At 45.4% G+C, this 20,231-nt stretch overlaps 1 protein-coding gene across 1 annotated transcript in view; it reads left to right on the plus strand.

Annotated features, from left to right (window-relative positions):
- The window catches only part of slc39a14 (solute carrier family 39 member 14), a gene marked incomplete at its 5' end in the record, with an annotated part of 36,473 nt that extends 17,895 nt beyond the window's left edge, over window positions 1–18,578 (plus strand). Inside the window, 7 exons of the mRNA XM_083644696.1 lie at window positions 1,998–2,175; window positions 8,412–8,581; window positions 11,539–11,661; window positions 14,251–14,436; window positions 15,676–15,901; window positions 16,557–16,741; window positions 18,258–18,578. Coding sequence (XP_083500822.1) covers window positions 1,998–2,175; window positions 8,412–8,581; window positions 11,539–11,661; window positions 14,251–14,436; window positions 15,676–15,901; window positions 16,557–16,741; window positions 18,258–18,410 — 1,221 coding nt within the window. The 3' untranslated portion in view covers window positions 18,411–18,578. The remainder of the gene's footprint in view (window positions 1–1,997; window positions 2,176–8,411; window positions 8,582–11,538; window positions 11,662–14,250; window positions 14,437–15,675; window positions 15,902–16,556; window positions 16,742–18,257) is intronic.
- Between the last annotated feature and the right edge of the window lie 1,653 nt (window positions 18,579–20,231).

The following is a 20,231-nucleotide window of genomic DNA, read 5'->3' on the forward strand; positions in this document are numbered from 1 at the left end:
CGCTGCCAGACGGATGCTTTTGTTCTCACTAAAGATCTCATGATGATCTCGCCAGCTGGCTCACAAGGTTATAGTGACTGTGTGTTATAGTGACTGTGTGTTATAGTGACTGTGTGTTATAGTGACTGTGTGTTATAGTGACTGTGTGTTATAGTGACTGTGTGTTATAGTGACTGTGTGTTATAGTGACTGTGTGTGCGTCAAGTGAAGGTTTCTGAAACGCCAGAACCAACAATCGCACAACGCACCTTCCCCCTGATGTTTGGTCGAACAAAAACAAGACAGTGATTCCCAAATTGTGGTCGTCCACACGGCTCTGCCCGGTGGTCCGCCAGAGCATGGCATTTATTTTTATTTTTATTCTTTGCTACCTTGTTAGGAAGTTGGCTAAATAATGCTCCAGAGTCCAGAGTTAGGCAAAATGTTGGTGAGGGAGAATTTATTCAAAGGGATCCTTTTTTCCCACAGCCTAATCAGCTAATTTGATTTTACAGGGGGGGGAATCTGCAGTGGGAAGTGGCCCCTGGGAACTTTGGTTTGGGACAGAGTGGTACTTGGACTGAAAACTGAAAAGTTTGGGAACCCCTGTATTAGATAAGTGAGGTAGAGAAGACATCATGCACTAGACTTGAGTGTTGCTGTCTCTACTGGTTGCTTGTGAGAGAAACGGCTACGATGTAATGTCTTTGTAGTGTGACCCCATGTGCCGAGAGGCAGGAGTGCAACTGAGGCCCCAAGGCGATAACTGTACTAGCGCATGCCTATCTGCAGTGGTATTCAATGCGTCACTCGCATATTTTTAAATGCGTTTCATAAACACTAAGTAACTAGGAGTGAAATCCCCCCTCACGATGAAATGTTGAATGCGGGGAAAAAATGCTGAATGGGCTCTGTGTCCCAATATGATATTTACCATGGATAAAGTTACACTGTATTTATTTCAATGTGACTTTTGAGATCTAATTCTAAAGATAGCATTTCATACCTTGGCACACTTGGCCTGACAATGGCAGATATCTCTTGTGGCTTTATTTGTGTGTGTGTGTGTGTGTGTGTGTGTGTGTGTGTGTGTGTGTGTGTGTGTGTGTGTGTGTGTGTGTGTGTGTGTGTGTGTGTGTGTGTGTGTGTGTGTGTGTGTGTGTGTGTGTGCGCGTGCGTGTCTCATCTAGGCAATGTGGTCCTGGTGACATCTATTGTAGTGGGACTACTGTCTGTGGACACCGTGCAAGATGCAGTCATGAAATTTTACAGGCGTGTAGTTGACATCAAAATTAAGGTCGAGTTCGAAAATGGCCGTTCTCCGAGCAAGGGCCCCCCCACATTGGGCCGCCCACTTTATGCCCCTGGCCCACATTCGCTTTAAGTCACGGGCGTCGCGGCTTTTCCAGTCACCTCCAGTCCACCTCTGATATGATGGAGGCTCCTCTCTGAACACTGCTACATCATAAAACAGTCCTGTAATGAAATATGCACATTTTTATTTATTAATAATTGTTCTGTAATGTTTTTCTGAAAATTATTTCTTCATTTTCATTTATCTACCGTTAAATAACGCTTAACGTGGAGCAGCTGGCTAGCATTAGCTAGCTAGTAGCTACGTTAGCTTGTGCTTGTGACTAGCAAGACTGCTGCGGCTGCCCTGCCGTGCCAGCCGGTCGCCTCGGGAAGAGCCTGGAGACGCGAGGTTAGGTTGCCGTGGACACCTTGGTCTCTAGTGATTGGTTAGGGAAGACCGAAGCCCGCCCCCTCATAGAAAGGCTCTGAAGTGAGCACAATCTCAGACTAAGAGGAAATGAGTTTATGAATTGCACGATGCAGTCTGAATATCAGGCTACTTATTTCACGCATTTAACCGAAATCGCCATACTAAAAGCCCATCACTTTTCCCCTTACGAACCGAAGTGCTACTTCCGCACTCATTCCTGCGGTACTCTATAATAGTCGTATTGAAATGACCGTTGCCAGAAGCCGACCGATGTGTTTGTTTCGCTCCCCAGTGTCTGCCTGCCGACACTCTGGCTGTTTACAGCATCAGTGAGCAGTCGCAGCTGGATGGGCGGGGCTTGAAGGAGCTTTGCCCCACCATGTTGCAGCAGTTGGACAGCGGTGTCTGTGGGGCGGAGAAGAAGGAGGAGCTTACCAAGGAGCCCTCCCCCAGGCCCTCAGATGCTGAAGGTGAGCCCCAATTCTGAACACGTTCAGTGTTGCCATGTTGGCTGGTTTGTGGGGGAAAGATGTGCTTGGGCTGGGTTTACAGAGCCGCTTGTTTACATTAACCTGCATTTGTTTGGCTGTTTTAGATTTGGGGCTGGAAACCATTAGCTGAATCTGGCAACATTGAACAGGCTTCTGAATAATGTATTTATCTTTTACTTTAAGATACTTTTTTTGTTTTTGTTTAACCTTACGATGAGATTCATCTTGCATTACGTGTGATGACTGTTTGCATATTGTTTGATTTTCTGTATTCTTCTGTTTTGTTTTGTTTTATTATTTGTGGTGGCAATTGTGTTATAGGTTTGTCAAGTCTTCTGCTTCTGCAACAACTCAGTGTTGAGGTTTCATGTATTTACGGCTTCCCCCCCACCATTGCTATACAATATTATGTATACAGTATTTGCTGAACTTTTGTTTGGTCCCTTACTGTAAATCTCTGTCAATGACTAACTGCATGACATAAAAACGTTGCGTAAACTTTTGCCCAGTGTTCCTTCCCTCTTTTTTACAGCCCTGTTGGCAGTTACAATTGTCTCATTTCCACCACATATAACAGCACAGTACAACTCGACTCTACCTGGCCTTACTCGTTTCTACTTGATCTAGACTTTGTTACCAAGAGAACCCGGATGCAGTAAGAACAGATGCAGATCTGAGCTCCAACTGTGCATCTCTGCTTGCATAGAAACGATGATACGTCGATGTCCCCAACAGGATGAAGGCCAAAGTTAGCATGCTGCACTGTTGCACTAAGCTCACATTGCATTTCTCAATCTGACTTATAAACCAGAACATCCATTAGACCCCTGCAATCCTGCCGCAGTCGGCAGATCCAATGTCTCAGCAGAGCGCTCTTCCAGTTCAAGACCATCTGTAAAGCAAAGAGCCTCACTGACATACACTCCTCTTCCTTCCTCTCTGTTAACCTGGCCACCGTCCCACTGTAACTCCATCTATTGTGCTGACGGGGCAAACTCAACCGGATGTCCTTGGGAATTCCTGAAGCCATCTTGGCATCTGCTTCCAATCTGTTGGTCTTGGAGATGTGGACCTCAGCAGCATATAGGCTGTTGTTCAGAGAGTCTTTGACTTCCTGTCACGTGGGAGCTAAATTGGCTGTGGAGTAGGTGGTGGTGGTGGTTATAAAAAGGCCGGGTAATGACAGACTTTGGAGAATTTGGGGAGCTTGTGTGATGTTCTGCCCCGGAGGGTGCGGCGCTGCCACTCTCTCTCCTACAGAGGCACCACTTCAGGAATGTTCACAGTGCTGTACTTAGTTTTATGAGTCAAGAAGAAGAAGAAGAAGAAGTCAACAAGGGGTCAAGGTGTCATTGTCTTTTAAAATGAATGACCTGGGGCTCAGCTTTACCCACCAACCCGAGTTCTGTGAGAAACAAGAGCTCTGCTCTTTTCAACTCTGGTCTATCTCACTGAACTCTGACGTCAGGGTTGACAAACTAAACTAGTTTCAATGTAACGGTTTAACGGTTAGTGTAGCTAACCGGTTCAGCTATATTTAGAATCAGGAGAGACCATAGAACATTAAGTTCTAAATAAGTTTAAACCCGCATTTTTTTTTACATTTTGGTCCGAGTGAAATGTTATGCGATCTCTCCTGTTTCTAATTATATATGTACCGTTTGGTTTGAACAAGTAAAACACTTTTTATAAGCATTTTACGAAATGTCTGTGGGAAAATAAACGGCGGATGAAAATCTCTGGTACAGTGCTGAAGCAGGAAGTGACGTTCCACTTTGGCTCTCTATTGTCAACGGCTTTAAATGAATAAAACCCACCAATTTGTTCCCTGCTCTTAGTCCTTTCAGAGAGAACTCAAACTAATACACTGCAAATAGCCTTAATATATAGACGTTTGTTTGGTTAATTGTCAAATATTTGAAGGACTGTGTATTTATTCTAAAGTGTCTTTGTTTCAGTCTTGCCCTGAGGCATCTGGCAGAACATCTGATCATTTAAGACCATGGCAACCCCATCACCACTTTACTGACAGAGCGATTGGCTTGTTTTAACTAGTCTTGTCCATCTTATTGGTTTTCCAATCGGACGAATCAGCGCGACGACATCACGACCACATGCGCAACCACAGCAGTTAACTAGTATGAGTTGTGCCAAACAAACGTGAATATTTCAACAACGATACATCACATCGCTTCTATTTTGACATTCTGAGTGAGAGTAGAAGTAGCTCACGGGTCTGATGTATAATATATGTATATCATGTTGAAGTTGTGTGAACTGTCGCGGTTTTTAAAAAGAAGTGAATTTAGTCAAAAGCACAGCCTGCTAGAGTGAGACACTCAAGGCTGGCTCCATAGGGTCCCATTATAAAGTGGCCCCCCAGTCAGCAGTTTGTTTAGGGCGGCTTTAGCTCAGGAGGTAGAGCGGGTCGGCCAATGACGCAAGGGTTGGCGGTTCGATCCCCGCTCCCTCCCAGCTGCTGTCGCTGTGTCCTTGGGCAAGACACCTAACCCTCCTTGCTCCCCCTGCGTGGCAGCCTGCCGCCATCGGTGTATGAATGGGTGAATGTAGACTATCTACTGATTGTAAAGCGCTTTGGATAAAAGCGCTATATAAATGCAGGCCATTTACCATTTGTTTAGCAACACTGATCCCTCGTATAGCCCTAGGAGGCCTAGTGTTAGCAGGTTCACCCGCAATCAAGACGATGTGCTGCTCACCCTCTTTGTAAACACACCTTAAGGTTGTCTACATCAGGGTTTCTCAGAGGCATATCTCTAAGCAGATGTTTCCAGCCTCTGTTTTACTTGGCAAAATGTTCCAATTCCAACCACAGAGGAGAGACAGCGGGACTTCAGCCTCCAGCGCTCTGCTCTTGTTTAGTTCAGGCAGAGAGGCAGAGCACCTTGTCGGGCCCAGAGCGCCATCTTCAGCTCACCCTCTCTGCTGACACGTCATCCCCAGCTGACCCGCTCTGCTGACACGTCATCCCCAGCTCACCCTCTCTGCTGACACGTCATCCCCAGCTGACCCTCATCATCCACTAACATGTTCAGCTCACCCTCTCTGCTGACACGTCATCCCCAGCTGACCCTCATCATCCACTACCATGCCCTCAGCCAGCACACCAGCCCCCGGTAGTGCAAGGCGGGCAGGTTTGTTTTGGCCGTGAGATCTGTTTTTCCTCGTCTAGGCAGGGGAGCTAAAGTCATGGAAAAAGCATCACTGCTAGAATTAGGCAACAGAATAAATCACTAACTTCATATTCAACGTTATGATTCTGGCTATTTTGGGAGACAAACATTTTTTTCAAATTCATATCTCTTCAGATCGAACATCTGCTGTTATTGTGTCACAACTTCTCTCACACACGTTGTTTTTAGCAGGAGCCTTTTCCTTCTTCTTCACATCTTCACTGGACAATTTCATCCTTCATTTTTCTTAATATTCTCATGTTAATTTAATGACCAAGTCTGTTCAATGATCATGATTAGATCTGAATTTGAAGGGTGTCTTTCACTTTGTTTACTCTTCTTGTCCCTTCTCGAGAAGTCAGAGGTCAGAGGTCTTTTCTCATCTCTCTCCACAGAGCAGATTGGAGAGCAAACCTCTTCCACACCTAACACACCTAACACACCTAACATCTCTTCCATCAACATCACAGGTGCTGCAGCCAAAACGGGCAGGAAAACCATGTCACTATAACGGGCCTTAGCCTGATTCCTTTCTACAGGTGTCAGTCAATTCACAATTCACAGTAAATGTCCCTCCTCATGACTTTCTCTCCCTCTTTACATGATCTTTTTTGTTGTTTTCAAACCATGCTTTACAATAGGGCTGGATGAAAGGATTTATCACTAGAATCATCAGCAAATACTGTCATTTTGTTATTGAAATATAACGGTAAACTACTAGAATCAAATTGAGGTCCTTTGCACTGAAATCTATGGTAATAATAATAATAATAATAATCCCTAATTTGATTCAGATCTCATCGTATTAGAGATTATAATTAGTATTTACTTCTTCTTATCATTAATATAGACAACAGAATTGTGCATCAAAATAACTCGACATTATTTAATCACGATTACCAATCATTCTATTGAAAGAAAGTTAACGTTTTGATTGATAGCCCCGGCCCTACTCTAAAATGAGTTGTGTGTGTATGAGCCTGTGTATATGTTTTTAATTTTCACCTACCATCCCCTTCCCCGCCCCCAGTGTGGGGTTTCTCTTTCCTGAGTGTGACGGTGGTCAGTGCCTTCTCCCTCACCGGAGCCTTCCTGGTGCCCCTCATGACCACGCGCTACATGAAGCGCGCCCTCACCTTTTTCATCGCCCTCTCCATTGGCACGCTGTACTCCACCGCTGTCTTCCAGCTCCTGCCCGAGGTGCGCCTGCATCCATCCATCCATCCACCCCTACACCCCTACACTCCTCCCCCCTACACCCCTCCACCAGTGGTTCTCAACCTTTTTCATATCAAGGCCCCTAATTTAGTCCACATTAGGGCCACGGATTTTGTCTCTCCGATCCAGATCTGAGAACATTTTTATTATCAGATATCATTTTGACTGCCTGTATTGCAGGTATAACAGAGAAACAATAACTTCTCGTAAATGAGATAATGGTGAAGTTTAACACTTAATCGATTTGCTGCGGACTTCCTGGAATCCCCCTCAAGGACCTCTGGTGGTCCCCGGACCCCATGTTGAGAACCACTGCTCCACACCTCCTTACACACCCGCAGTGCGCACACAAAGTTAGAAAACCACTTTTCGGTTGAACATAGTATCACATGACTCTTTAGACGTAGTGCACCGTTGACCAAGCGCTCCCTCCTCGCTTGCCCTCTGGCCGTCTCTCTTCCCCCCTCCTTCCTGTTCCTGCCACTGTTTTCCCTCTGTTTTTCTCAGGCTCTAATAAGCACCTTGGAAGGCTTTCTGGCTTCAGCTCTGCCTTCACTGCATCACTGATCGTGTGAGAGAGAGAGAGAGAGAGAGAGAGTGTACGTGTGTGTGTGTGAGAGAGAGAGAGAGAGTGTGTGTGTGTGTGTGTGAGTGAGAGAGAGAGAGTGTGTGTGAGAGAGAGTGTGTACGTGTATGTGTGTGTGTCAGTGAGAGAAAGAGAGACAGTGTGTGTGTGAGAGAGAGAGAGAGAGAGAGAGTGTGTGTGTGTGTGAGTGAGAGAGAGAGAGAGAGAGTGTGTACGTGTGTGTGTGAGAGAGAGAGAGACAGTGTGTGTGTGTGAGAGAGCGTATGTGTACGTGTGTGTGCGTGTGCACGCACCTTCCCTGGCATTGAGATGTAGGCCAGCCATGAGGTTGAGCTGGGAGACAGAGTTGAGTCAGCTGGCTGTGCTAAGCAACAGTGCAGCTCTCTGTTCTGCCACTGCAACATGCAGCACACTTCAACACAGCTTTTCAATGAGCCAGTCCTTTTTTTCTTTATGAGTGCATGAGGTGCAGTTTGGGCAAAAGACAATGCTAAAGTAATGGACTGCCACTGCCTGAAAACCTGTTAGCAGTGCTCCCTTTGCTGCTATTAGGCTATTTAGAGTTAATTTGGCCTCTTTGTGTCTGCAGTGAGCGAACCAGTGTTTACCCGCAGGCTAGCAAAAGTGGTGCAGGCTCACCTGAGCTGACCGGAACAAAGTGTGTGCGTCTGTGGGAGTGTATGTGTGTGTGTGTGTGTGTGTGTGTGTGTGTGTGTGTGTGTGTGTGTGTGTGTGTGTGTCGTGTGCGTGTGTGTCTATTGTGTGTGTGCTTTCAGAAAAGCGTAATTTCACTTTAATTACCTCCCGTCCTTATCAAAGGAAATGTATGGGGTTTGAACTGCTTCAAATCAAAGGACAGCGAATTACTATCTTCACTTCACTTCCAGTGATCCCGCAGTCAATAATGTTTTGAACAGACAGTGAACCTTTTGTCTCGGAAAACACTGGCAGCCATCTTTGCTTGAGATCTTTCATTTCTCAGGGTGATTTCACTTAATTCTTACTTCCCTTTTTAGGGGGTGAACTGCACGGTGTCCTCCAATGTCTCTTACCCCCGCCCCCCCCCCTTCCCACCCCGTACGCTGGTGAACAACCATAATAACCTCATACAATCAACCCTGGACTAATGGTCTCTCTTACCTCTCTTTCTCCCCCTCTCTCCTCCTCTCTGGGACCTTCTCTGCTGTCTCTCTTTCCCTGGTTGTGGCGATGGTCAGTGTGGGGTTATGGCCTCCTGTGTGTGACGCTCATCTCTCTGTGTTCGCTGGTGGGTGCGAGCGTGGTGCCCTTCATGAGGAAAACCTTTTACAAGCGACTGCTGCTCTACTTCATTGCGCTGGCCATTGGCACGCTCTACTCCAACGCCCTGTTTCAGCTCATCCCAGAGGTAGTGTTGATGCTGCTCTGACTCACAGTACCTGATAGGCAGGGTGGGAATTTAGCCCCTCCCACTGGCCGTGATGCCCTGAGATCCCTTAAGGCTTAAGGCCACCTTGGCAGTGCCCTGCTAGCAGCCTGCTACTGACAGTTGCTTTAAAAGCACCAGTGGGCTCAGTTTATTGTAGCCTGCCCTATGCAAAGGATGTGTCATTGGCTCATTTTAACACACATTTCAGAAAAATCACTCTTCACGGTGTTAATAGAACAATGGCCTTTGTGCCCTGGCATGTGGCCTTGTGCCCTAAAATTTTTTAAATTTCCTTGCGCCTAAAATGATGAAATTCCCACCCTGCTGATAGGGATCTGCTTATCTCACAACATACGCCATATGGGCTTAATGATCCGATACAACATGATTAAATGTAATAAGTAAAAGTTCGGTGACAACAAAGGCTTGGCTGTGCAGAATTATTTTCATTTCGGAGTAAACAAAAACATTAAACAATTTTTTTAGATGTCATTGGCTCGCTTGATTGGAAAAGAAAGGAAATTTGTTTTGGAATTTCCAGGTCTTGAAAACTTTGGGAATTGCACAACAATAACAACAAAACTGAAAAAATACTGTGAAAATATGATTGTCCAGTCCTCCTGACACTTGCTGCATTTTTTGCAGTTGTAGACCCACTTTCACTTATTGTGATGATTAGTCACCTTGTCCAGACACCATATTCATCAGTACATCATCTTGAACTTCAGTGCCGCTTGTAAGAACCTGACCAATGGTAATTTAGGGTAGATTCCGCCTAGATTAAAAAAATAAAGTTATCAGCTACTCTACTCACTACAGAAGTAAAATTCAATTTATTTAGAAATCGCCTTTTACAAACCAAGTCCGTCACAATGTGCTTACAGAGCAACAAAATACACTTTGATCATATCTGTGTTTCTTTGGTTTTTGTCTTTGTGTGTCAGGGCAGGAAACTCTTGTTTACCCGCTGCAGCAGCTGGTACAGCCTTAAAATTCACCAGAAACTTTCATTTTACAAGCCAGCTAAATGTATTGATTAGAACTTCTAAAGTTACTTACTTTTTCAACTTCACTAGAGGGGTTATTTGTTGCATACTTTTTCACAAATGCATCATCATTTTCAAGCTTCATTATAAAAAGAGAGGTTTTATTATTACAGTGAAACCAATTTTGCTGCTCTAGGTGTGATTGGGAAAACTCTGTAGGCTTAGAAAAATAAAACCACGAAAGTACAACGTCATCAAAGTCACGCTTTTCTGCGATGTAACGTAGCAGCAGTTGTCTATAAAGTTTTCAAATGGTGCTTAACACATTCACTGCCAGCCGTTTTTCAATACTGTAGTTAGCTTCTGCCAAGGTTTTTTTTTGAGGATTTTGGCTCATCTTTCAAGAGCCGAGGATTCGTTTCTGTTAGGATTTTGTGAACACACAATATCTCAAAAGAACTAATAGAATGTGTGCTTTCTCTGTCTAAAAGAGTTAGTTTGTAGAGTTAGTAGTTATGTAGGCATTAGCACTTGAATACAGCATGGTTTCAGCGTCTGAAAAATTATTCTGAGATAAACTGCTTTTTGTGAAATTCGATAGAACAGTCACTTTAACCATTCATTTTTGGCATCAGTAAGACGTCAGACATCTAAACAATAGTTTTGAACAGTAATTTCCTCCATAACAGCAGGAAACCCCCCTCTGCTTCCAACTCCTCCCTCCGTGGGCGTTCTCCTCCGCCCTCCTTGGCTCTGCAGCGGGTCTGTGACAAACGAGTTGCTGCTGCCTGGCTGCTGCCTGGCAGTCTGGATGGGGCTCGCTGGATGGGTTTCGCTCGTTTCTTGGCGGTCCGGTTGAGAGCTCTGATGAAGCTCTTGCGATTCTGGGCTTATTTATGGTGCGTGTTTCAAAGTGTGCATCCAGTCTATTCTTGGAACCCCCCACCGTTGCCACCGCTGTGCGTCAGCGCGAAAGTGAAAGCGTTTTCGCCATCCATTTTACAGTATGAGAACGGCTTCCTCGCGCTTTTCCCTCCAGTTTTGGCTCGCCTCTTTCTACTGTGGAGAGACATGTCGCCACTCAGTGGGTCGGTAAAATAGATTATACACATTCAATACCTCCAATATTGGTATAGGAGACGTAAAAGGGTTAGATCAACGTCCCACCGTCAAAAAAAAAAAAAAAGTTTTTTTGGACGTAAAAACACGTCATTGGCAGTCAACCGTTGGATTTTGTTTGACGTAAAAACACGTCATTGGCAGTGAACGTGTTAAGATATGTCTAGACAGTAATCAGCAGATTTACATGTAGCAGCAATCTGACTGACGAGACATTTCACCTTGATCCTTAGTCAGGAAAATGATTCTGTTTACCCCAAACCACAAGTGGTTTGATTAATGGGACGTTGTCTCCTGGAGCCTAGACGCTTACATTGCAAAACTCAACTTTTCCTTCAAATGATGGTCCATGGTACAGTACAATCTGAAAGATATCAGCTTTAGTTGACTGTGAAGTGTCAGGTGATGCTGATTATTCAATGTCATGTACAATTTGAAAAAAAAAGTAAGGCATTTGAAAAGCAGACAAAATTGTGTTTGTTCAACAGCCGACCCCGACAGTGAATGAAAACATGAGGAAAGTGTCATGTTTTTTCACCCTTTTCCAAAACCTCCTTTTGCGAGACAGTTTGCTACACAGCTCAGACCCACTTAGAGCTCAAACCTAGCAATTGACCCACCAATCATTTTATCCACTCACAAAACCTGCTGAAGCTGAACTACATTTTATCCCCCCAAAAAAACTCACTTCCACATTGGTTGTAGTTATCAAAATTCTTAATCCCACATTCTTAAATAGCAACAACAGTGATGTCAGGCAGTGATGGTGTGATTATTACAGCTACCATCAGAATTTGTCCAAAGCTAACTGTTTTCTTTCCTGTGCGCTAGGCCTTTGGCTTTGACCCCATGGTGGATTTCTACGTGTCCAAGTCCACGGTGGTGTTTGGAGGCTTCTACCTCTTCTTCTTCACTGAGAAGGTCCTCAAGGCGCTGCTCAATCAGAGGAAGGGGGTGAGTGGACTGTGGAGAGCACTGACAACGTGAAATTCACCTTCATTTGTTTTAATGGGGCTTGGACAAAATACAAATTGTCACGTGAAAATAACTAAATCACAATGAATTACACAGGTGAATCATATTGAGTTGAATACCAGTGAGCAGTATGTCAGCTTGAAAACAAAAGAGGTCTGACAAAATTCTTTCAGCAGCATTTTACAATATCGTAAAAAAAAGAGAAAAAAAGATTACACCTCTATCATGTTTAATTTTGGCCAATGTTTCTTTGAATTTCAAAACTAAACTAAACTAACTACACTACTGTCGACTTTGAAGTCATTGAAACATCAGCTTCACAACACATAATCTGGAATACGGAGCACAAAAACCTGGATCTGTGAGCAGTGGAAAGAAATGATAATGTTCTGATGATGAGTCTGTCACCTTTTTTCCCTGCATCCAAAGTTAAAGGATCGCTTCAACCCACAATGTCTGCTGCATGCTCGTATAACAGTCAAGCAATATGAGCCCGTTTTATAGCACCAAACGCCTCACAATGTTTCCATATCCCCGAGTTGACAATGCTCCCGTACACTCAGCTAAACGCCTTCAAGACTCCTCCTCCCCAAACCCCAATCTGTAGCGTAGACTGAGTGCAAAGTCGATTTCCAGATTTCCATGTTGCTCATCTCTCAAAGATCTGGAGGCTTGCTTTCTCCAACACAAGTCCAAAATATCCCACTACACACAGTGAAGTGGTCTGAAGCTAGAGGTCCTGCGCCTTCTGAGGTACTTGATGTACACATCATTTCAGGTGCATCCATTTGTATCACCTGTATCTCTTCTTCTTTGGACCAGACTGATGCTTTTCTGATCAACATCCCTCACAGCCATAAAAATGTTCCTCCAGTGTTTTCTTTGATTGATATTTAATTGAGCGTAACAAATCTTTTTTTAATTGTCATGGCTCCTGCCGCAACGTCGTCATCGTCAATGCACACACGCGCACACACACAGATTAGCCAATTAGCTTGCTAAACTTGCTAACGTGTTCAAACAGATCTACCTCCAGAACCGAGCAATGGATTTCAACATGTTTTGCATTGGAATCAGCGTGAGTTGTACTTGTTAACGAAGCTCAGTCAGTGGCGTATTGAGCCCGTAATTAAATACGTACGTACCCCTAGCGCATTGGTTCTCAAATCCTTTCACATGAGGGACCCCTAAACTGACAAAGATTAGACCACGGACCCCCATTTGATAGGATTTTGTCCCACGGCCGCCCATAAGATTGATGCTTTATTACAGAAAGTGTATAAAACCCATGACCAAAATAGTCACTGTGTTACTTACGAATGGAATTATAGCGCAAATAAATTACCCCCCTTTTGGCTGGGGACCCCCTGGAACCCCCTCAAGGAGCCCTGGGGGTCCCCGGACCCCTATTTGAGAACCACTGCCCTAGCGTACTAATCCTGCACCGCTTACTTTCAACACCGGTTTGTTTTTTCCTTTGCTCTGAGAGGAGGGAACATCTCGTTCAATTGGTTTGCCCCTCAATAGCAGTATTTATACGTCAGATGGGCAGTTAAACCAGTTCAACAGGATGTCACACACACACACACACAGCACTTAGGATTAATGTGCAGATAACGTTCAGATAGTGATGATATGATGTGCTTTTGTTGGCTTTGTTTTGCTTGTAAGGGCGTTGTAAGGGTGCAGTTGTTACACACACGCACAAATGTCGACACTGTCATTTTCTTTTGTCTGGATCCACGTGTACTTAAGGCGCACGTGTGCAATTGTGTGACTGAAGGTGCACCCTCCCATACAATAAAGGACTTTCTTACTGTACATGTTCAAGCAACGTTATACACGCAAGGAGAGGCTTCACATTGTTTCCAGGTGGAATTTCTCCTTTCTTTGACTTAAGCCTTTACATGGCAGCAGAGACGTTGAGCACACACAGCCACAGTTCAGAAAAGACTGTTGTTGGTGATGAGGTGGTGGTAGGTAAAGGTAAAGATGTACAAGTCATCTTTAACTTAAATAACCAAATAAGGCTAAATAAGATAGAGATAACATAACTGCTATCCATTCATTCATTCATAAAAAGCAGCAGTATGGAATGTGGAGTGGTGAGTCTGTGAGACGGTAGCTCCCCCTAGTGGTAACTATCCTCTGAGCAATATGGTCCAGCCAGCCTGATCTGAACACTGGGACCTGTGATCCTATGACAGAGGCTCTCTGACCTACAGTAGTTGGATTTCCGTCCAAAGGTAATGCAAAATTTAATCTAATTTTCAGAAAGTCGGCAAAAGAACATGCAAAATAATGCGCGTTTCCATCCGCTGCTATTATGCGTATTATAGAGCTGTCAATCACCTGGTGTTTGAGGCTATATACATGCGTCGTCTTGCAGGCAGGCAGCGATCAAGCTGCCTGCCTGCTTTCAATTAAATTTAAGACAAATTTAATTGAAACAAAGCTTTAAAATATGTAAGGAACTAGCTTTTTTTGTTTGATCATAAATATTTGTATTTTGTAGTAGGAAGTGTAATGGTCTCTGTCTCTTTCTCTGTGTCTCTGTCTGTCTCCTAGGGCCACGGCCACACCCACGGCCACAGCCACTACCCCGGCACAGACCGCTACTCTGCAGCCAACGGGGACACGGAGGAGGGGGTGAGGGAGAAGCTGCAGCAGAACGGGGAAGCCAGCAGCCTGACTTTGGGCAAGGTGGACGCAGGAGAGGGCCAACTCATGCTCAGCAGTGCACACACACCACAGGTAGAGGTTGGGAACGGACAATAGTGATTTATGATCATTTCATTTTATTATACTGAGGCAGACATGGGGACTTGGAATTGAGACTTGGACTTGAGTCGCCTTAAGTCACACACACAGCAACTTGAGACTTGACTGGAGACTTGTCCTCAAAGACTTGAGACTTGACTTGGACTTGAAGGTTTGGAACTGAACAATCTTTATTTTTATTTTTTTGGTGTATTAACATGAAGGAAATGTCTACTAATGTCATCTCTGATCATTGCTGCTACTGTATTCTAATAGATAAGGATTGAGGATAATACAGTTCATGCTTTGAATTCCTTAGTTTTAGCTGCAGTGTTACTTTAGATGCAGTGTTCTAAGCAGACCGGATTGCATGCAGCAGATGATAGAACACTCATCCATAGGGACTTGAGACTTGACTTGGACTTGCAAAAAATGACTTGCGAGCATCTCTGAGGGTCCCTGCATGCCTCTCAACACTGAGGTTATGGCTTCTCTCTCCCAATCTTTCCTGACTCTCTCAATGTTGAACTATCTAATAAATGGCTATATGCCCCCCAGAAATAGTGTTTAAAAATAATAGTAATGTTAATTATAACTTTATTTGTATAGTATTTTTCTTAAAGATCATTTCACATAAAAGCCTGTCTTAAAAACTTGTGTTTTTAGAAGGGATTAAAAGGATGAAACTGTTTTAGGTAGCCTGAAAGTGCTATGTATTCTTATCGTGCATTCCTTTATAACTGGGGACTGGTAATCTTACGACTTCAAAGGTCATGAGCTGGGCGGTGACGTCATCAGAGCTGGTATTTCCCATTCCAAACTCGTAGGAGCTTCAGCAGCCCCAACCTAAAAAATCCAAGATGGCTGCGCCTCGCAACAACAGTAGTAGTAATCTTAGTAATGTTGTTTGGCACTTCTGTTTTGTTTGTGTCTCATTAAATCAGCTGTACACACAGCACTGCCTAACTTCTATCTGTGTGGACATGAGGCTGCAGTGTTTGTATGCGCAAAATGACGCGAAATGCCATGTCAATTGTTATTGCTAACAATGGCTAGCGACTGGATCTGACCAATGAACAGTGAACTTCCCAGCTCAAGTTTTCTGCAAATGGAACGCTAACAAAACGGATGTGATGTCATTTAGCCTCCACATCCCAGTTATTTTGCGATAAAGGAACGCACGATTAATCTGCTTTCTTCTCCCTCCCAATCACCCGCCCCCCCCCCCCCCAGGACTCCCAGAGCACGGAGGGTGGGGGCCGTTCGGGCGGCAGCTGCTATTGGCTGAAGGGGGCGACCTACTCGGACATCGGCACCCTGGCCTGGATGATCACGCTGAGCGACGGCTTGCACAACTTCATCGACGGCCTGGCCATCGGCGCCTCCTTCACCGCCTCCGTCTTCCAGGGCATCAGCACCTCGGTGGCCATCCTGTGTGAGGAGTTCCCCCACGAGCTCGGTGAGTTGGGACGTCGGAGCCTTGAGCTGAGTCTCAGCTGAAGTCCTGATTTTATTGTGGCCAGTCACAATGAGAAATTGCATTTTTGAATCAGTGGAATTGAGGATTTATTTTTGTTTTTACAAAAGGGAATTGGCGTTTACTCTGTACAACAGATTTTCCACGGGTTTTGAAATTCTTTGAAGGTTTGTGGATTCGAGAAAAATTAAATACGTCCTTTAAGAAAAGTTTTTGAAAATGATGTATTGATATACGTATATTGGCACCAAATTCATTATGCCTTGGCTCTGTGGATTTCTGAGACATCACCTGGATGTCTTAACTTGACGAGACCAGGAGTAATCGTGCATTCCTTTATAACTGGGAACTGGTAATCTTACGGTTCAAAGGTCATGAGCTGGGACGGTGATGTCACCAGACTTATTTGCAAATATATATTAACATTTTTTGGGTATCACTTCATATATAGTGCAAACGTTTTGTAACAACAGGCAAATAAAATGGCAATATTTAGGATTTGGATTGAAACTAATCTCTACAGCTTTTAGATGCATACAATTATGAATATAAGACCCTAAATTACATCTTTCCGTCTCTCTGTCTGTCTGTCTCTCTGTCTGTCTCTCTGTCTGTCTGTCTCTCTGTCTGTCTCCAGGAGACTTTGTGATCCTGTTGAACGCGGGCATGAGCATCCAGCAGGCGTTGTTCTTTAACTTCCTGTCTGCGTGCTGCTGCTACCTGGGCATGGGCTTCGGCATCCTGGCCGGCAACAGCTTCTCCCCAAACTGGATCTTTGCCCTGGCAGGTGGCATGTTCCTCTACATCGCTCTGGCAGACATGGTCAGTTGTAGACGGGGGTGTGAGAGAAGGGTGCGTGAGTGAAGGGTGCGTGAGTGAAGGGTGCGTGAGTGAAGGGTGCGTGAGTGAAGGGTGCGTGAGTGAAGGGTGCGTGAGTGAAGGGTGTGTGAGGGAAGGGTCTGTGAGTGAAGGGGGTGTGAGTGAAGGGGGTGTGAGTGAAGGGTGTGTGAGTGAAGGTCTGTGAGTGAAGGGTGTGTGAGTGAAGGGTGTGTGAGTGAAGGGTGCGTGAGTGAAGGGTGTGAGTGAAGGGTGCGTGAGTGAAGGGTGTGTGAGAGAAGCGTGCGTGAGTGAAGGGTGCGTGAGTGAAGGGTGCGTGAGTGAAGGGTGCGTGAGTGAAGGGTGTGTGAGTGAAGGGGGTGTGAGTGAAGGGGGTGTGAGTGAAGGGGGTGTGAGTGAAGGGGGTGTGAGTGAAGGGGGTGTGAGTGAAGGGGTGTGAGTGAAGGGGGTGTGAGTGAAGGGGGTGTGAGTGAAGGGTGTGTGAGTGAAGGGGGTGTGAGTGAAGGGTGTGTGAGTGAAGGGTGTGTGAGTGAAGGGTCTGTGAGTGAAGGGTGTGTGAGTGAAGGGTGTGTGAGTGAAGGGTGTGTGAGTGAAGGGGGTGTGAGTGAAGGGGGTGTGAGTGAAAGGGGTGTGAGTGAAGGGGTGTGAGTGAAGGGTGTGTGAGTGAAGGGTGTGTGAGTGAAGGGTGTGTGAGTGAAGGGTGCGTGAGTGAAGGGTGCGTGAGTGAAGGGGGCGTGAGTGAAGGGGGCGTGAGTGAAAGGGGTGTGAGTGAAGGGGTGTGAGTGAAGGGGTGTGAGTGAAGGGTGCGTGAGTGAAGGGTGCGTGAGTGAAGGGTGCGTGAGTGAAGGGTGCGTGAGTGAAGGGGGTGTGAGTGAAGGGGGTGTGAGTGAAGGGGGTGTGAGTGAAGGGGGTGTGAGTGAAGGGGGTGTGAGTGAAGGGGGTGTGAGTGAAGGGGGTGTGAGTGAAGGGGGTGTGAGTGAAGGGTGCGTGAGTGAAGGGTGCGTGAGTGAAGGGGGTGTGAGTGAAGGGTGCGTGAGTGAAGGGTGCGTGAGTGAAGGGGGTGTGAGTGAAGGGGGTGTGAGTGAAGGGGGTGTGAGTGAAGGGGGTGTGAGTGAAGGGGGTGTGAGTGAAGGGGGTGTGAGTGAAGGGGGTGTGAGTGAAGGGTGCGTGAGTGAAGGGTGCGTGAGTGAAGGGTGCGTGAGTGAAGGGTGCGTGAGTGAAGGGTGCGTGAGTGGGGGATTTTGGGGCATCTGTGACGGGGAATAATGGTGTGTCTTTGTGTGAGGTCAGTACAGATTTGTGTGGTCGTGAGGTTGTTTGCCTGTGTGTATTCTCGCAAGACTTCTTGTCGTCGAAAATTAATTAAATATAATTTGATAATCGATTTCTTTTTTTTTTACTCATTTATCAAGTGAAGTGAAGCAAGGCGTTCCCTGGATAAATAAAGGTTTTAAAAAAGTCCTTCTTTCTCCCCCCTCCTCCCCCCTCTGTTTTTTGTCAGTTCCCGGAGATGAACGAGGTGAGTCGTGAGGAAGAGGAGGCGGGTGGCACCCGCTTCCTCGTCACATTCGCCATCCAGAACGCCGGCCTGCTAACGGGCTTCGCCATCATGCTGCTCCTCACCACCTACTCTGGACAGATACAGATGGTCTAGCACTGGGCACATCCGGTACCAGTGAGAACTAGAACTGGGGCCTACGCTGGTTTATACCGGTGTGAACTGGCCCCAAACTGGCACCAAGACAGAACTGGGGGGGCTGGAAGGATGCCGTCCACATTGTTTGCTTTGCCTCTCTCCCTCTCAGATTTGGGTTCTCCTGGGACCCCACAGATATCAGGATCCCACCAGTCTGGGGAGTTTGGCTGTTGTGCGGCAGGAACGCACACGGAGGAGCAGATTTATGGCAGAGGAGGCAGCAGCGTTGTTCCTTCATCTCTCATTGGCCTTCTGACCAGTCCCCAACCCCCTATCCCCCATGCTCGAACCTAGTCCACCACCAGTCTAGAGCTCTCTCGACAGAACCAGTATTCAGCTCAGAAGTACCAGGAGAGACATGAGATTCCTGCACTGATCGCGAGCCGATGTGCTAATATTCAACCAGTTGCTCAGACTGTCCTGTGTTCCCGACTTACCGATCAGACATTTTGTTTTCCGCTCTTTCTCTGCTTCCTCTTGTCCTCCCCTCAGCGGATCATGTGATCGAGCCTCAACTAGCGCCTATTTAGATTCAAGTAGGCACATCTTTATATCAATGAGCCTCTGTGCCCAAACACCTCCCAAGGAAGTGAGATAAGCACAATCAGGTAATGGGGGTTGTATTGTAGACATCCTCGGCCAGATTCTTGACCTTTCTTTCCACAGTTCAAGCCCCTCCCCCTTTCTCATTCCATACCAAAAATGAATCGTAATGGAGCTGAACTGGAATTTTTGATCAAGCATCGACAACAAAATGGAATTTCAGTTGGACTTTGTTTTTGTGTGCATTGATGGTTTACTTTTTTTACATCAAAAAATAAAATAAAACTAAAAATGATGAGACATTTGAAGACCAAATACAGGCAGGCTATTGATCGTGGTGAAGGGCTACAGAGTGACATAGACGCTGTTTGGAATACTTTGCTTGCATACTTTCTCTCTCTAGTATGCAGGTGCTTTGTCTACAACCATGGCATGCAGTGCAATTCTGCCAATGTTGGAAGCATGACATCAGTGGCTTTATCGAGTTATTTTCTCCAAGGTTAGGCGTGTCATTATGACATCATCATGACATCAGTGGCTTTATCCAGTTATTTTCTCCCAGCTAAGGCATTTCATTATGACATCATGACATCAGTGGGTTTATCCAGTTATTTTCACCCAGCTTAGACATGTCATTATGACATCATCATGACATCAGTGGCTTTATCCAGGTATTTTCTCCCACGTTAGGCATGTCATTATGACATCATCTTGACATCAGTGGCTTTATCCAGTTATTTTCTCCCACGTTAGGCATGTCATTATGACATCATCATGACATCAGTGGCTTTATCCAGTTATTTTCTCCCACGTTAGGCATGTCATTATGACACATCAGTGGCTTTATCCAGTTTTTTTCTCCCACGTTAGGCATGTCATCATGACATCAGTGGCTTTATCCAGTTATTTTCTCCCAGCTTAGGCATGTCATTATGACATCATCATGACATCAGTGGCTTTATCCAGTTATTTTCTCCCAGCTTAGGCATGTCATTATGACATCATCATGACATCAGGCTTTATCCAGTTATTTTCTCCCAGCTTAGGCATGTCATTATGACATCATCATGACATCAGGCTTTATTGAGTTATTGTCTCCCATATCCTTTGTTACTGCCCTAATAGATGCTAGTAGGCATAAAGGGCAGCAAGTAAACCTCAAACATCTACTGCTGTACTAGGCCTTCTGTAAATGGCCTGCATTTATATAGCATCAATCAGTAGGTACATTCACCC

The sequence above is a fragment of the Poromitra crassiceps genome, assembly GCF_964638095.1.
Source record: "Poromitra crassiceps genome assembly, chromosome: 10".
NCBI classification, from domain to species: domain Eukaryota; kingdom Metazoa; phylum Chordata; class Actinopteri; order Beryciformes; family Melamphaidae; genus Poromitra; species Poromitra crassiceps.